We start from the raw sequence: 16,413 nt of genomic DNA on the forward strand, positions 1-16,413 counted from the left end.
GCTGCACAATGAGGAGCAGGGGTGCGTTCAAGACACACTGCGCGTTCCCGGGGAAACCGGAAGCGACGGTTTTGCAACGTTTTGAAGTGACACCGAAAACATAATAACTATTTTACTTTTTAACTGTCTTTATACATATACATTGTATTTACAAAAATAACAACCAAATACACACATATTTGATACATGATTACACGGGATTTAGTCCACAATCAGAAACCGGAAGCGACGGTTTTGCAATGTTTTGAAATGACACCGAAAACATATATTTACTTTTTAACTTTCTTTTTACATCTAGATATTGTATACAAAAAAACAACCAAATACACACATATTTAACACATAAATACACGGGATTTAGTCCACTATCAGCAGCTAAAACCCTCTTTAACTGTGCAATATGGTGATTTATTAGTATTAATATATATATCCAATATATTAATACTGGATTGTACAGTGAGAGAGGGTTTTAGCCGCTGATAGTGGACTAAATCCTGTATATTCATGTATTAAATATGTGTGTATAAGGTTTTTACCTAGTGATGGTCGAGTTATTTCCATGTATTTATGTGTTAATCATGCAGTTGCAGCATTAATATATTTTTGAAAGCTAATAAACCCCAGCAAATATTGTAATATACGCCTTTTTTATACGTAATTGTTTTCATATATTTTACACTGTACACATTTACCAATTTTACATTAATGTGTTAATGTGTAAGAAAGCATGTTTTATAGGTTTATTTTGTGTCTATTTGCCTTTAACAGTTGTATAGCTATAGCTTACTTTTCAAAATATAATAGGGCATGCTTAAAGGTTTAATGAATTAGAGATTTGCAAATGTAGACTGCAACTCATTGATATACATATTTGAGTGAAAAATTGGAGTGTATTCTCAGTATTTTTCTGGGACATGGTTGGTAATTCAATGGTAATATAAGTAGACTCAGCATATTTTAATTGCATAACTTTAAAGCCAATAAATAAAAGAGTAACTTGTATTTCCAGGCTATGAAGAGACATAATAGCATGTTGATATTTTTGTTATAATTGACTGTTTACTTAATCCAAATGAGTATTTTAAAAATCGTGAACACAGCCCCGCTAGTCAGTTTGATTAACTGTTATCATACGTGTCAATTTGACTCATATGAAAGCCTACAGGCACATTCAGGTATCACCTTGACATTTCTCCTGCATGTTGGTGTGTTAATTATTGCGTGGGCTGAAACGGACAGGCGTAAATCCAGACTAAGTTACAAGCCCTCTAAATGTGGCCGGCGATAAAGTGATGGGTAAATGGACAAAAAACATGATTAAACTGCAAATAATCTGCCCATAGTTTGCGCACAAGACAGCAAATAGCAAAACCAACCTTCAGAGGAACATATAGGTCAATTCTTTAAATTGAATTTTTATATAAATCCCTTTTTTTCTCCCTTTAAGTAACATTAAGAACACATTTTCAAGCACTGTGTCATGTGGAAGGATATATCAGCTGTGACATTTGGGTATCTCCCAAGCCATTTGTAGTGGCCAATCAACCTAATCTATAAGGTCCTAAAGGAAAGTGGGATAATCAATGTGTCACTTGTGGTTGGAGCCTCAGATTAACACAGTGTCGCCTACAGTGGCTTGGTCCTTTGCTGCCCCATCTGCCGTTAGCTAGCCCTGCAAATCCAATTATGTTCTTACGTCCCCAAGTCTAAAAATAGTTGAAAATGAACAGAATCGCAGGAACATACGTCACGTCATTAGTTGTGAGGAAATGATGTTACAGAGCTGATATGTCCTTTGTGCGGAGACAATGGAACTGTCAATTAAGGAAAATGACTGTGTGTTTTACCAGCCGCAATGACTGACAGTAGCACGAGGATAAAAGCGATGTGGTGGAATGGCAGCAGGGGATGTATCGGAGGAAGAAGGATTAAAGTGGCGGATGTCTGAAGGAATTTAAGAAGAATCTCCTCAGATACCGGATGAAATAAGGTAGGCCGCGTTATGTCTTTAAACCAAGATATATAGTCTGTTTCTCAATAAAACACCTGTACTGTAGGCATTGACATGTGTGTAGGCACATTGCATAAGGGGGTATAAGGTGCAGGAATTCTTACTTATTCTATAATAACACAATTTCAATCTGGGATGTAAGAAAATTCAATGAGAACAAGCCTAACCCTAACCCTAACCCTAACCCTCCATTTAACATTTACTCAACTCACACAAGATAGAAGCTGAAAAGTAGGGCAGATATCTCTGGAAACAAACAACACAAAGTAACACTTATATTTGTTCAATACGACAAAAAAAGTAGTGTAAATTATACGTGTTTATTTGGCATAATTATTGCCAAATTAACTGTAAAACTTGGGTATAACTACTTGCATTTCTTTAGCCACTAATTATATTGTATGTGATTTAAAAAATCTAATAATGGTCATTTCTCACACAAGACATTTTGATCTGTCAAATATATATCATGAGTTAATTTGATTTAGCTGCTTCATTTTCAGGGTCCTGGTACTCTGCATGCTGTCACTGTCATGACTTATTAAGATGCTTTAAGAGAAGCTAGCTTTGACAACTCAAAAGGTCTGCTGCGGCCTTTGCTAATTGTTTTGGCAACACTTGACCCCATGTTGTGTTGCGTGAATCAAATGTAGACATAACCTGATTAACAGACTTGGCAAACTGCAATGTAACCAGACATGCCTGTGTCTGTCTTTGTTTTAATTTGGTTCTTGTGTCATAGGTCAGGGAGTCAAATAGACTCATAGGGTGTCTAATCAGCACAAATGCTGTACTCTCAATTAAATTAAAGCAAGAAGAAGTAGTTAAGTCATCAAGGTAGAGAAGAATAAGCATTCCTTCTTGCTTTCCTTATCTTATCCTCCAAAATGAGAAAGAACTCGGGAACCGAAGACCTCCGCCAAGGCCATGCATTCACATTGTCCTTGGATGGTCCCATTTCCCGGTTTTGGATGTCACTGTTCTTACTTCTGTGTGTTTATGAGCTTTACGTCTTAATGTGGAACCAACGTAGACGCTTAAAGGAACTGTTTTTTTGTCGCTCAAAACACTTAAACAACAATTTGGTAGCTGTTTCTGAGCAGGGGGCAACCTCTGGTTCTGGCCTTAAACTTGGAATATTTCAAATGGCCAGCAGGAGGCAACTGTACTTGTTGCCAAACTAAGTCCACTGACAGAAGTCTACAAGAAAATTACCCAAAGTAACTTGATTTATTACCTCATGCAACATGATAAACATGAGTGTATGGTTCTCAAAAGCTAGTTTCAAGTCGTCTAACATCGGGATGTTAATTTGGTACATTGGTCACGATAAAGCAGGGAATGCTTTAGTATGTCCCCGTCTGGTTCCGTGTTTCCGTCTTGGAACTTTTAAAGTTCAATAAACCTTGATTTGATTTGATTTGATTTGATTAAAGTGATTTAAGTTCACACAATGGTATCGTAACCTTTCTGGTCCCCTAAAAAAAGTATATTCTTTCTCTCCTGTCTCTTCTGATTCCACAACAATAAAAACTAAAAATGTGAGGCTAAAAAAAGTGTAGTCCACAAACCAATCTTTGACGTCACAGTTTTTTTTACATGTGGTTCAGGCTTGAAAGGTCATTCATGTTTTGCTAGCTGAAAAAAAACACCAGGCCACGTTATTATGTAATCCTGCTGCCCGATAGACAAACAAGCCAGGTTGAAAAACATAACCTCCTTGTCAGAGGTAATGAGATGATTATTATAAGACGCTTCCTGGAGGAAACATCCGTTCATTGATCTGATTGTCAAAATAATTAGTGAAAACTCAGATTACAGAGAACCATGCTGATGGTCAGAGGGTTATGCTAATCTGGTTATTCACTGTAGCCATAAACTCATGTCAGTGGTATGGTTAGAAAACAAATAAATACCACAACCCTCAAAGGCTTGATGAGGCAATAGTTTCTTTGTGTCATTGAGAGGACCAATATGTTTGTAAATGGTTGCCTCCAACAAACATTGTGTCCAACATCTAAAACAAATACTTTCCCACAACCTTTTAAAACTAAAACTGCAGCTTCTTCGGATCTTATAGTAATTCATCGGGTCAAACAAAAAGTGAAACCTCCTGTTTGAATGTGAAAATAATTGTGGTTAGTATAGATGGCTTTAAACTGGTGGGGAAAGCAATTATCCGAAGTGTTTGATGTGTTTCCAATTAGATCTAATGCCACTAAACCCTAAGCTCGTCCGTCTAACACTCTGACCTCTCAACATTCACTGCGAATTTACTTAATGGTGCGATGCTAGCCTGAGGAGAAATCCTGCTTATTTACTGTAGAACTGACACTCCCGACAAGATTCAAGATCCAATAACAGTACTATTTCAGTATTATATCCATCAGCCGGTAAAATTGATAGAAAAAATGCTCACTAGCAAAATCACAAAGAATGGTTGTGACAGGTTTGAGTATCATGAATTGATTTGATTTGTCTGCAAAACAATCGGTAATTGATTTCGGTGTCGTCCATTAAGTTTTGTAGATGGTTGCAATTGCTCTTTTTTTGTAGAGGTAAAGTGAAAACATTTTTCTCATGTGTGTATGTTTCTTATTTTTCTCCTTTTAACATGTCAAAATGCTATGTAGGGAAGCCTTATCCATTTATTTTTCATGACAGAACCATCATTGCATCCTGTCACTGCATCCCAAAATAAATGAGTTTGAGCAGAGCATGACCATGCCTGGCAACCATTACCACTTCCATCACAGGAAAGTCTACACCCCTATGAACACGCTTCAGTAACCACCAAATCTCTTTTTGGAATGAAGCTAATTTGCATTGACGGGGGCCAACTTGCACCAAATGCCTGCATATTACTTAAAGGGGACCTATCATGCAAAATGCACTTTTGTACGTCTTTTCTACATGAATATGTGTCCCCGGTGTTCCAGGGAACTCACCAAGTGTCAGAAAACACAACCCTCTCTATTTTCCTCCATACCCAAATCTCTAAAAAAGGGGCTGCAACGGATCTGATAAAAACTGATCCAGATTTGAACACTGTCCTGACGTCAGGACGGTGGCGCTACGGCTATTGGGCCAACTCCACCAATCAGGAGGAGACAGCCACGGCCATTGCCGTTCGAAAGCGCTGGAGACGCTGTAGTACATATGCCAGGCATGTAGATGGTGCTGTTCTCACTGAATCAACCCTTGCAAAAACAGAGCAAAAAAAAGTCAAATTGAGCGAAATGAGGCATGGCTAAAATGCATGATCTGTTTGGTATTTTGAAAAAAAAAAAAGTATAAATATGCCTTATATAGGTATGGTCCTACACTATATTATTCAAATATAGCATGATAGGTCCACTTTAAAGTAGAGACACTACATACTGATATACACCTGAACATCAGCAGGAGAGGACTCTTTAAAGTAGAGACACTACATACTGATATACACCTGAACATCAGCAGGAGAGGACTCTTTAAAGTAGAGACACTAAATACTACATAAACCTGATATAGGTATGGTCCTACACTATATTATTCAAATATAGCATGATATGTCCACTTTAAGTGCAAATGACCAAAGGAGTACCAAAGATGGTAGTCTCCGGCAACACAGTAAGGGATGCAATTCACGCTTTTCAGGTGCTCATTTCTTTGTCTTATTTTTGCAGCGAGTGGCAACAAAAGCATCGCAATCCACTCTCCAATGTTGTGTATGTTTCCCAGCAGAATGGGTACATTTGTGACCCTGGCAGAAGTGTTGGAGGCCCGGGGATCACCACTGGATGAGGATGAGGTCTGGTGTCTGCTGCTTGCAACGACTGAGGCCTTACTGGACATTTCCAGAAAAGGTAACCACTCATGCCATTTCCTCCCAATTCCCCCTCTTATCAGGGTGCAGGACTTTTGACAAACCAACATTTAAGAGCATCCAAACAGACTAAGTCACCGGCTTGAGCTTCAATATCAGGATCCATGCATTTATTATCCTTGCAAGAATGGAAGTAGTCATCACATACAGAGCATTTGGTACAACTAGCTCCTGAACAGTGTCCTTCACATGCTGATATACAAGAGGGAGTTACACAGTCACAAGATGGAGGAATACCAGTTCAAAGCAGTATTCTATGCTTAGTTCAGATTAGCTAAGACCCACGTCAGAAATTATCATGCTTGTCATATGTCTATCTCCAGAGGCTGAATCATCATGTTAATCGTTGTCACATAGCATGCCTAGAACAGTGTGTCCTGATGCTCTTCTAGGTAATCATACATCCGGTTACGTACACAGCTACAGTTGGGATACCTTTGTTATCATGTGCTACTCTGATATTGGAAGAGTACATTCAGTATTTTCCCAACAGTATCCAAAAGAACGTCTTTGAGTTGGTAAATGGCATTAGTTTGAGTTTTGCCTTCTCTTTAGGTTCAGGCAACATGTTCAGCGTGCTGAGCCCAGGCTCGGTGCTGCTGTCAGCCAATGGGAGTATGGCCTTTAAGAGCTGTGCACGGTATGAAGACGTGGCCTCCTTCATAGCTCCAGAGGTCCAGCCGGGTCACAATGCCTCCACCAGTACTGCAGCCGAAAAGGTTGGAAAACTGACTTGTTGTGAGGACGTCTACTTCAGAATATCTCAAGACAAATCTGTGCTTTGTAGAGAAATAAGTGTGCATGTATCATGACTCAAAGTCAAAGTCAACTTTAATGTCAATCTTCCAGTTTGTGTGTACAGACAGACAGATCAAAATACTGTTTCCCACAATCCCAAATATAAAAATCAAATATATATAAAAATATGTGTGCAAATATGTATATACCTATATATACACAATCAAAGACACATTTTTACATGTGCACACATTAAGACCTACATAAAAACACAACAATCAATATATACAATATAACAGTCACTTCAATATCTTAAGAATGTGCGTTATTGCAACTCTAACTATTCCAGAGATTGTGTGTAACCAAATCCCTTTAATCAAAACACAAAAATTAATGTCTGACTCATTTCTTGTCCTCAGATGGTTGTGTACTCAGTGGGGATGACTCTGTATTGGTGTGTTGATTATCATCTACCTCAAAACCAGGTACCTTTCTCCCTTTTACATCCCTTGCTCATCCTTGCATATATTTGTAGTACTTGCACGTCATCCATTTAGCTGTCTCTTGTTTGCCCCAAGCCGGTGCAGCTCAGTGCCCAGCTGGAGGGTTTGCTGCTGAGCATGTGCGAGGACGTGGTGGTCAGGAGAACGGACCTGATGACGGTGCAAGACACCTGCGAGATTCACCACCGGGCCGCGATGCTTCCCCCTCCTGAAAGGCTCGTCCGGCAGCTGGTGGAAGATGTCTACAGGAACTCTGTGAGTGTTTGGATGATGTCCGTTTGGTTTCAGATGCTCAGATGAGTTTTATGGAGCTAATTTCCCGCCATAACTCCACAAACAAACTAAACAAGTTGTACAAATGCCTTATGATTCACTAAAAAACAGTGTGGTTTGAAAATACAAAACACCATCTACAAACTAATGCATTAAAGGTGGGGTAGGTAAGTTTGAGAAACTGGCTCGAGATACACTTTTTGTTATATTCCATGGAATGCTCTTAACATCCCGATAGCAATGAATATCTTAAGTGCTTTGACAAAAAATCCATAACAAAATGTCATCTGTGGAAGCCGTAATACTGTAAAAAGCACGACCAATCATTTGAGCCGGCCCGGCTAAAATAACTGGATGGCCTACCTGCCTGTCAGCCTTCCATCTGTGCACAAACTTATCTTGTGCCCTCATTGGTCATGTGCGCGTTCGTGTGTGTTGGAGGAGGGGCTCTGTAAGGAAGTGGCAGATTTTCTCCGGTTGTGTATTTTCAAATTCTAGCGATCTCGAGCTGGTTTCTCAAACTTACCTACCCCACCTTTAAGTCTTGCAAATAAAACTATCAAACAAACGTGATTTATTAGAAAAATGGGTACCACTTTACAATAAGACTACCCTTATAAAGGGTTTACGAATAGTTTGTAATTCATTTATTAATTAGTTTGTGAACACTTTATAAATCATTAATAAGCTTTTATAAGACATGAGATAAACAGGGCAACTGTGACCGGTTGCTTGCCAAATAGTGAGCCCATATGTATCTGTACTGCTAAGCCTTATTATAAATGGTAGTAACTCATTAATAAATGTTGATTTGTTTCACACTTTACAATAAGGCTCCCTTTTGGTAGTTATAAATGTTAGTAACTCGTAAATAAATGGTCATAAGAGATGCCAAGAAACATCAAGATGGATGGGGGGGGGGGAATCAACTCAGTGAACAACAGATACCAAGGATGTTGGCTGATGAAGAAGACGAAGTAAGCTAGGTAGCCAATATAAGACTTAGCAGTACATATAAATGTGGGCTCACTATTTGGCAAGATGACTAAGCCTTATATTGGCTACCTAGCTTACTTTGTCTTCTTCATCAGCCAGCATCCTTGGTATCTGTTGCTCACTGAGTTGATTCTCGCTAAGTAGCCAATATAAGGCTTAGTCATCTTGCCAAATAGTGAGCCTGTGCTGATGTATGAAAACTATGTTAGAACTGGTTTACAAATGGTTCTTAATGATTAATAAAATGTTTACAACCTAATTAATAACCTAATTATAGACCCTTTAAGAATCCTTTATAAGGGTAGTCTTATTGTAAAGTGGTAACGAAAAATGTAATGTGTTTGTTTGATAGATACATTTTTTATTTGCAAAACTAAATGCATTAGTTTGTAGATGGTGTTTTCAAGTTCAAGGTTCACGGCTTTTATTGTCATGTGTACAAAGCTAGAGTGTAGTTATGACCAGAGATGGGGTCGTTACTAAAAAAAAGTAATATATTACATATTACATATTACTTTAAAAAAAAGTCATATATTACACTACTTCATTACTCTCTACATAAAGTAACTCGTTACTTTACTCGTTACTTTACTCGCAGGGCCGGCCCGCCCCTCCCTGCAGGCAGATCACGCAGACTGCTAAAGTTTCAAATGTTCTCTTTAGTTCAGTTTCCATTGTCGCATAAGACTGATCCAGATAGCTCTGACCATGGCTGTCCTCTGTCTCCTGCTATCTGTATTTTGCGCAGTATATCTCTGAACGATGCGATGGTGATTCCACTGTGCAAATGGGCAACATTACCTCTACTATGAAGGATGCTACAAGCCTGTCCATCTCTGCTTTGGTTACCGGTCCTCCAAATTCTAATTTGTGCCGCTTCAGAGTCGGCGGCGGCGCACTCTGGGTTCGGGGGGTCCGGTCCTTAGCTATTAGCTTCACCTTAGCATGTGTTCTTTGCAGGTGTTTGTTGAGGTTTGACGTGGTGTTTGCAGCAGTGTATAACAGCTTCTGGCCTGGACACAGTTTGCACCTCACCGTCACATTCCTGTCTATTCTTCGGACGAACTCAAAATAATGGGCATACCTCCACCCCTCGAAAGTTATCGCTGACTCAGCCATGTTTATGCAGCACTGCACGCGGAGATGTGGACGCGCAAATCGCGCAGATTACGTACATATAAACCTGCAGCGGAAACCCCTCTTGTCTGTCAGTGTGATTATGACTGATTTTATAAAAGTAACGAAGTAACGCGTGTCGGGGCAATGTGAGTAACTGTAGTGTGATTACTGAATTATAAAAGTAACGCGTTACACTACTCCGTTACCGACAAAAGTAATATTATTACAGTAACGCGTTACTTTGTAACGCGTCTAACAGCGTTACTTTGTAACGCGTTACACCCAACTCTGGTTATGACAATGAAAATCTTAGGTCACAGGCTCCTCCAACAGAGCACCAACAATAAAACAGATAATAGTGCAAGTAGATACAATATAATATAATAGAAATTGTGCAGAATAGATATACAAGTAATTGGAATATTGATATATATATATATATAAATTGCAAACAGATGAATGTTATAATGATGTTCTTTCAAAAGTTCAGGTGTTTGCAAACCACACTGTGTTTTTTAGTGAATCATAAGGCATTTGTAAAACTTGTTTAGTTTGTTTGTGGAGTTATGGCAGGAAATTAACTCCATATAAGTTTTTTCTGTTGAGTTTTCTGATTGCACCATCTTTTTGAATGTTTGGCTTGAGCTGGAAAGTGATGTCTTTGCAGGTTGACCATGTGGCGATGGTTGAAAATGGATCCAGGCTAACAGACCGCAGTCAGATCGTCAGGGACAGATTACACAGTAAGAAACTGATCCCTTCTTTTAGATTAAGTTGAATTAAATTGTTTATTTTTCCTTTTTGCTACAGCATAAACTGTATATCTGCTCTGTAAACTGTGTTCTTCTTTGAGATACCAGAAACCAAAAGTGGTGACATGTACATTTAATACCTTTTTAAATTATACTGTGAGTTCAACCAATCAAATCTTGCATTAAGAAGTAAAGTAAACACCCTATCATAGACAGGGCAGATGGTCAGGCTTTCTGGTCTGAGCCAGAAAGCAGCCTGTTACACAACACCAAAAACCACACGTTAGCTTTCCTACATAAGTCTGTCTCCTTCTTATCTATCTCACAAACATCAACACATTGTCCTGCACCTTAGCGTGTTGAATGACAAGAAGGGATGCTGAATTAAATTAGTTTAATATGCTTATTCAAATTCATTGCAAAGCTTAAGATGAAAGATGTTATAGCATTTACATGTCTGTTGTAGCATAGCTAAAGATGAAGCTACTGCCAGAACTTGGTAATCTTAGTTTAGCATAAAGACAACGGCTAACATTTGGCTCTGTCCAAACGTGAACAACTGAATCACCACCATTTTAGTCATCTGTACACAAATGGAAATGTTCAAATTAGAGCTATTTAAAGGTAGCTAGTAGTTACATTTGGTAACCAAAGCATAGAGCAAAGACTGAAAGCATGTGCTAACAGCTAGCCTTGATCTGTCCAAAGGTAACTGAACCTGCCTCCAAAGGACCTTTAAATGTAATTAATGAACACTGTATATCTTCTTTGTTAGAGCTGAACACAAACGGCCATGCGTAAAAGACTCTGCTCCCAGCCAGGAAATAGTGACAGGCACATAATCCCATTAACCCATGTGTTCTTTTTTTGACATACAAAATAGACTCTTAATTTGTGAGATTTAGAGGTGCGCGTAGGTAGATTTATTTTACTTTTGGACAGCACCAAAGCTAGCTAATGCCCCTGTTTCTAGTTCATGCGCTAAGATAACCGGCTATAGCCCCATATATCAGAGATCCTTTTTTGTATGGTGAATAACCCAGTCTCACGGCATTTTGTGTTATAGTCACGAAATTAATTTAATCTATTGATTCGTGTTCACCAACACGATTTTTGCATTTTTTTCGTGTCACACAGAACGATTTTAAAAGCAAGGTATTTCTATAGGTAGTGTGTTTCGTGCCTGCACCCCTTTTATTTTAAATAGTATAATGTCGGAGATATTTTGCCGTCGGCGAGGAAAAGAAATGGGGCTCAGAGCCTCAGAATACTGAAATCTATATACTACCAATAGAAATACATTGCTTCTAAAATCGTTCTGTGTCAGAATACTGAATTACTGAATTCTTTTTTATCTCTTTTTCCTTCAAATTTGTTATTATTTACATTGCTTTTAAAATCGTTCTGTGTGACACGAAAACAATGCGAAAATCGTGTTGGTGAACACGAATCAATAGATTCATTTCGTGACTATAACACGAAATGCCGTGAGACTGTGTTGGAATATAAGGAATGTCAGGTTGCTGATTTACACATATCAGCTAGCCATGCTAATTTCTTCCCCCTTGGGCAAAGCTAGTCTAGACATTTACATGAACGTCTTCTTGTGTTTAGTTTGTGCTAGCTAAGCAACTGCTGTAGCTGCAAATTTAGCAAATTCATGTAAATATTGCATACCATTTTTATTTTCAGGAAACTCTTTTAGTAACTCAACATGGTCGCTGAAGAAGAAAATGTCTAGAACGTTCTCCGGGGTATCTTATCCATGCGAGCCTACAGGGTATGAAGCACTGCACACCTCAGTATGATATGCTGCTGATAATGAGAAAATAAGTAAAACACTGGTTGGACAAAACCCTCAGTGAATGAAATGAAATGTGGGATGTTTGAGCCATCTTTTCATGATTGTCAGATCTAGTTTTTCATCAGACTGTGAATGATAAACGTATTTTTCCCAGGCTTCCTTCTGGAGGTCGACACATAGAAACTTTCAGCAGCTGGCAGCAGCTGAACCGCAGTCCGTACATGGATGGCAATCGAATCGCAAACTCAATATCCCTCGCACAGTTCCAGTCCACCATGAGTCTGAATGACAAGAAACTGAAGGTGAGCTGGTACTGCAAAATATCATGTGACATAAAACTGGATTATTAAAGGTCCCCTATTATACTCTTTCTCATCAATATATTATAGGTCTCAGATATATACAGAACCTGTCTCTGATTGGCTGAAACACCAAACAGATCATTGCAGCATTACCCATAATCCCCTCTGTTTCAGCCCTGTTTCAAAAGTGCTGATTCTCTGTCTGTTACTTTAGATGAAAATAAGGAGCCCCTCCCCACGCCCCTCTGAGAGATATTTGGTTACAAAGAACACTATAGCCGCGTTCACACCAAGTACTTTCCTGTACTTAGTTCCGGCACTAAGAGCCCTGGCGCTTTTAACCCCAGGGTACTTAGTACAGATCGCGTTCACACCGGAGTACTTTTCCCTGAGGGAAGATTACAAGTACAGTAGGTGGCGGTAAGCACCTTAAAGTTGTTTGCAACCCGCTACAAAACAAGAGAAGAAGAAAAACTGATACAGGATCTGTTTAATCGCCATGTCGGTTTTCTTTATTGCACTCTCAAGACATAACATTAAATAGAAATATTTTAAATGTAACTAAAGTGTCAGTTGTACATGTCAGTAAACATTGTCAATATAAAATAAAGTGTCAGTTGTACTATATAATAACAGTAATAACAATATAAAATAAACTCCCAGCTGTAGGGAGTCTCAGCAGCAAACCCACCTTTATTATATATCTTCCTGAGACCCACTGCATCCGTCTGCCATAAACACTATGCAAACATACATGTTAGTTTTGGCCCATAGTGGACTCCATGTTGTGTTGTGTGAAATGGGGGGGAATTAAAAGTTTAGGTCAAATAATATTTAAAATGATATAAATTGTCATATTTGTGTATGTGCCCCTGCCATTCCCCCACAAGGTTGCAACATTGATGATAAATAAATGACAAATAAAGCTTTGCCAGTTTATAACCGATGAAACATGATGGTATCAGAATAATCACTTACATGTGATGTATAGGATGCTACACAGGTCACAAAAGATAAAGTGTCAGGAGAAATAAGCTTAATCGCCATGTCGGTTTTCTTTATTGCACTCTCAAGACATAACATTAAATAGAACAATTTTAAATGTAAATAAAGTGTCAGTTGTACATGTCAGTAAACATTATATATAAAATAAAGTCATAACAGTAATAACAATATAAAATAAACTGTCCCAGGTGTAGGGATATTCTCAGCAGCATGCACACCTTAGTGCAACGTTGTGTGTCGTGTGTCAGTATTTACAAAAACTATACCAAATAAACTGTTATTAAATGCAGTTTGTCGATCATCCTGCCGCTGCGCCGACGCTTCCTCATGGCGCAGCGCCCACACTTCATCCTGGTGCTGCTGGCGCTCCATCTGCTGCCTGGCGCTCCATCGAGGTGAGCATCTTGTCCTCCGTTTCCTGGGCCTTGGTGAACAGCACCATCTGATCTCCACGCAGCGACTCATTCACCACGGCACGCCGGTCCTCCAACGCCTGGGCGGTGTCAAAGAAATTCGCATCCCGTGTCCGCTTTCCTAAGAGGGGAAAATAAGCAATATACAATATACAAGTTTAGTCGCCATGTAGTTTTACAACATACTAGGAATGTGTTTTTTGTATTTTCACAAATAGAATTAAGGTTTCACAAATCTGAAACTGTGTTATAAAGAATGTTTAGACCCTCTGGGATAATCCAGTCCAAATAAATCGGCTATGCAGCGATTTAAGAGGTTCAAACACGGAGGATTGTTCCTTTTTGAAGAGTGCTTCATGTATGCTTGAACTTTGTTTAATGTTGTTGAGGCAAGTTAAACATAAAATATGATGAATATTATGAAATAAACATGATTGTGAACATCAGTTCGATGCGCAACGTTCTTTCAAGACAAAGTTACAGTGTGTGTGTACTGTGTGCTCGGGGCCGGTGTTAGCCTATTATGGCTAGCATGGCTAGCTTGATCTACTGAGCAAATAAAAGTACATCTGAGACCATTATTGTGCAGATTAAAACCCCAGTGCATGTAGTTGATTTTACCTTCGTCGTGGTCGTCATCGTTGGCCACTGAATCCGCCGTTTGTAGTCCTGCCCGAGTTTCTTTATTTTTAGCCGGTGTGCCGTGGGGCTGTGCACATTCCCAGGTCGAGTGAAAGCTACCGAACTGGCTTCAGTGCATTCCCTGGGTCGCGTCCTCTGCGTAGATCTCCAGAAGCGCCGACACCTCCTCATCATTTCTTGATGCTTGCCATAACTGCTTTCAAAAACAAACACAACGCACGGAGCGTTGTGTTTTTGTAGCGAGGAAAAACAATGGCGGCTCTACACAACATTTTCAGAGTTGTACGGGCGTGGTTTGCAATTCGCCCAGCCAATCAGCACTGGGGCACTTTTGGAGAACTTTTCACCCACAGAAAAGTACGCTCTCTGAGTTGGCTCTAAAAATGGGGGTAAAAGTACCCGAGATTAAGTACGATTTTTGGTGTGAACGCGACTCACGGAACTAAAACGCGAAAAGTACGGTGAAAGTACTCCGGTGTGAACGCGGCTAATGGTGCTCTAGGAGGAGATTCAGGTGATAAGGTGGGGGGGGGGGGGTTACCTTGGTTGGTGATTGGCTAATGGTTACACAAGCCAAAAAATCATTATGACATCATAAAGTGGCCAAAATCTGATCAGCTCATTTTCAGACAGGTTTTTATATAAATGGATCAGGACAAAAAGAGAGAGAATCTTTGTTCCTGAAACTTTCAGAATCTCTTTCCACAGAGGGGACACATGTTGATGTAGAAGAGACATGAACAAGTGGATTTTGTATAATAGGTCCCCTTTAAGTCTTTGGATTGGGGAGTTGACAGTATAATATTTGTATTATTTGTTATCTGTTGCAGGAAATGGGTCCTGAGTTTATTAGGATGTTAGATGAGCCGCTGGTTGTCTTGGAGCTGCCTGGATCCATCTTGGTGAGTTCTTTAAAACAGAATTTAAAGTTACTGTAGGTGTGTCAGTTATACTGTAAACCACAAAGACTATTTTTGACCGTTCAAGCATGTTGATCAAGAGGTTAATTTACAGTTTAAGGGTTCATTCAACAGGGCAGCCAAAAGGAGGCTTTGGCCAACATGTAATCAATCAACCAATTAAACTATTTGGAAATCAGCCAAATGCGATTGGAGAATTACTTTTGACGTGATCAAAATACCCAAATATCCTACTAGTTAATGAGTGTTGGGCTATGGACAGATAAATAAACCAAATCTGATTTCAGAGTTTGGGATATTTACAATATTTTAAAATGGTACACCTTGTCTTAAAGCAAGAATCTCTGGATGATGATGATGCTAACATTTGCAAGTTGAGACTCTTGAACTTTCTTAACAAGCCTTATGTAGAATAAAGCATTACTCTGCAACTGCATAGACCATTTCTTACCCTGAGCATATTCAGCAACCATCAGATTGTTTGTTTTTTTAAATTAAATTCTGTCCTAAAAGTATTTTTCTCCCCTTCGCAGTCAAAAAAAGGGAAATCTCTGACCACGCAGAGAGAGCTGAGTGTGGTGATGCCAAACGGTCAGAGCATCCTGGTGAAGTGTGAGGTGAAATCCAGAGGAGGGGACGTCTTCGACATGATCGTGGCTCACTCCAACCTGGTGGAACATTTCTACTTTGGCCTTGCTTATATTGATGGTAAAGACGTTTAGAAAAATTAATGAGCAAGTATTATTGAGAAAAGAACTAGGTTTCACACATTTAAGGACATGTTTACAGAAAATTCCCAAACAAATTGGACCCTGAATCAAAGATGAAAACTTGTATTTATGTAAACTCATCCTTTCTCCATGTTCCTTTCTCTATTTTCTGGTCAGATAACGAGTTTTTCTTTGTGGACAATGACACCAAGATTTCCAAAGTTGCTCCAGATACCTGGAAGAAAGTGCCTACCACCACCTTTGTCCTTTTCTTCAGAGTTAAATTCTTTGTGAAGGACATTTCACATTTGTAAGTATTTCTCTTTCTTGTGTTGCTACCAAAAGTTTCCCTGATAA

General features: G+C 39.2%; 1 protein-coding gene across 1 annotated transcript in view; it reads left to right on the forward strand.

Moving 5' to 3' along the window:
* Positions 1-5,738: 5,738 nt before the first annotated feature.
* Positions 5,739-16,413, forward strand: part of frmpd2 (FERM and PDZ domain containing 2) — a 28,391-nt gene continuing 17,716 nt past the window's right edge. The window contains exons 1-10 of the mRNA XM_034134822.1: positions 5,739-5,859; positions 6,435-6,598; positions 7,037-7,102; positions 7,196-7,375; positions 10,176-10,251; positions 11,953-12,040; positions 12,219-12,366; positions 15,257-15,328; positions 15,880-16,054; positions 16,234-16,366. Coding sequence (XP_033990713.1) covers positions 5,739-5,859; positions 6,435-6,598; positions 7,037-7,102; positions 7,196-7,375; positions 10,176-10,251; positions 11,953-12,040; positions 12,219-12,366; positions 15,257-15,328; positions 15,880-16,054; positions 16,234-16,366 — 1,223 coding nt within the window. The remainder of the gene's footprint in view (positions 5,860-6,434; positions 6,599-7,036; positions 7,103-7,195; positions 7,376-10,175; positions 10,252-11,952; positions 12,041-12,218; positions 12,367-15,256; positions 15,329-15,879; positions 16,055-16,233; positions 16,367-16,413) is intronic.

Source organism: Trematomus bernacchii, unplaced genomic scaffold, assembly GCF_902827165.1.
Source record: "Trematomus bernacchii unplaced genomic scaffold, fTreBer1.1, whole genome shotgun sequence".
Classification (NCBI taxonomy): Eukaryota; Metazoa; Chordata; class Actinopteri; order Perciformes; family Nototheniidae; genus Trematomus; species Trematomus bernacchii.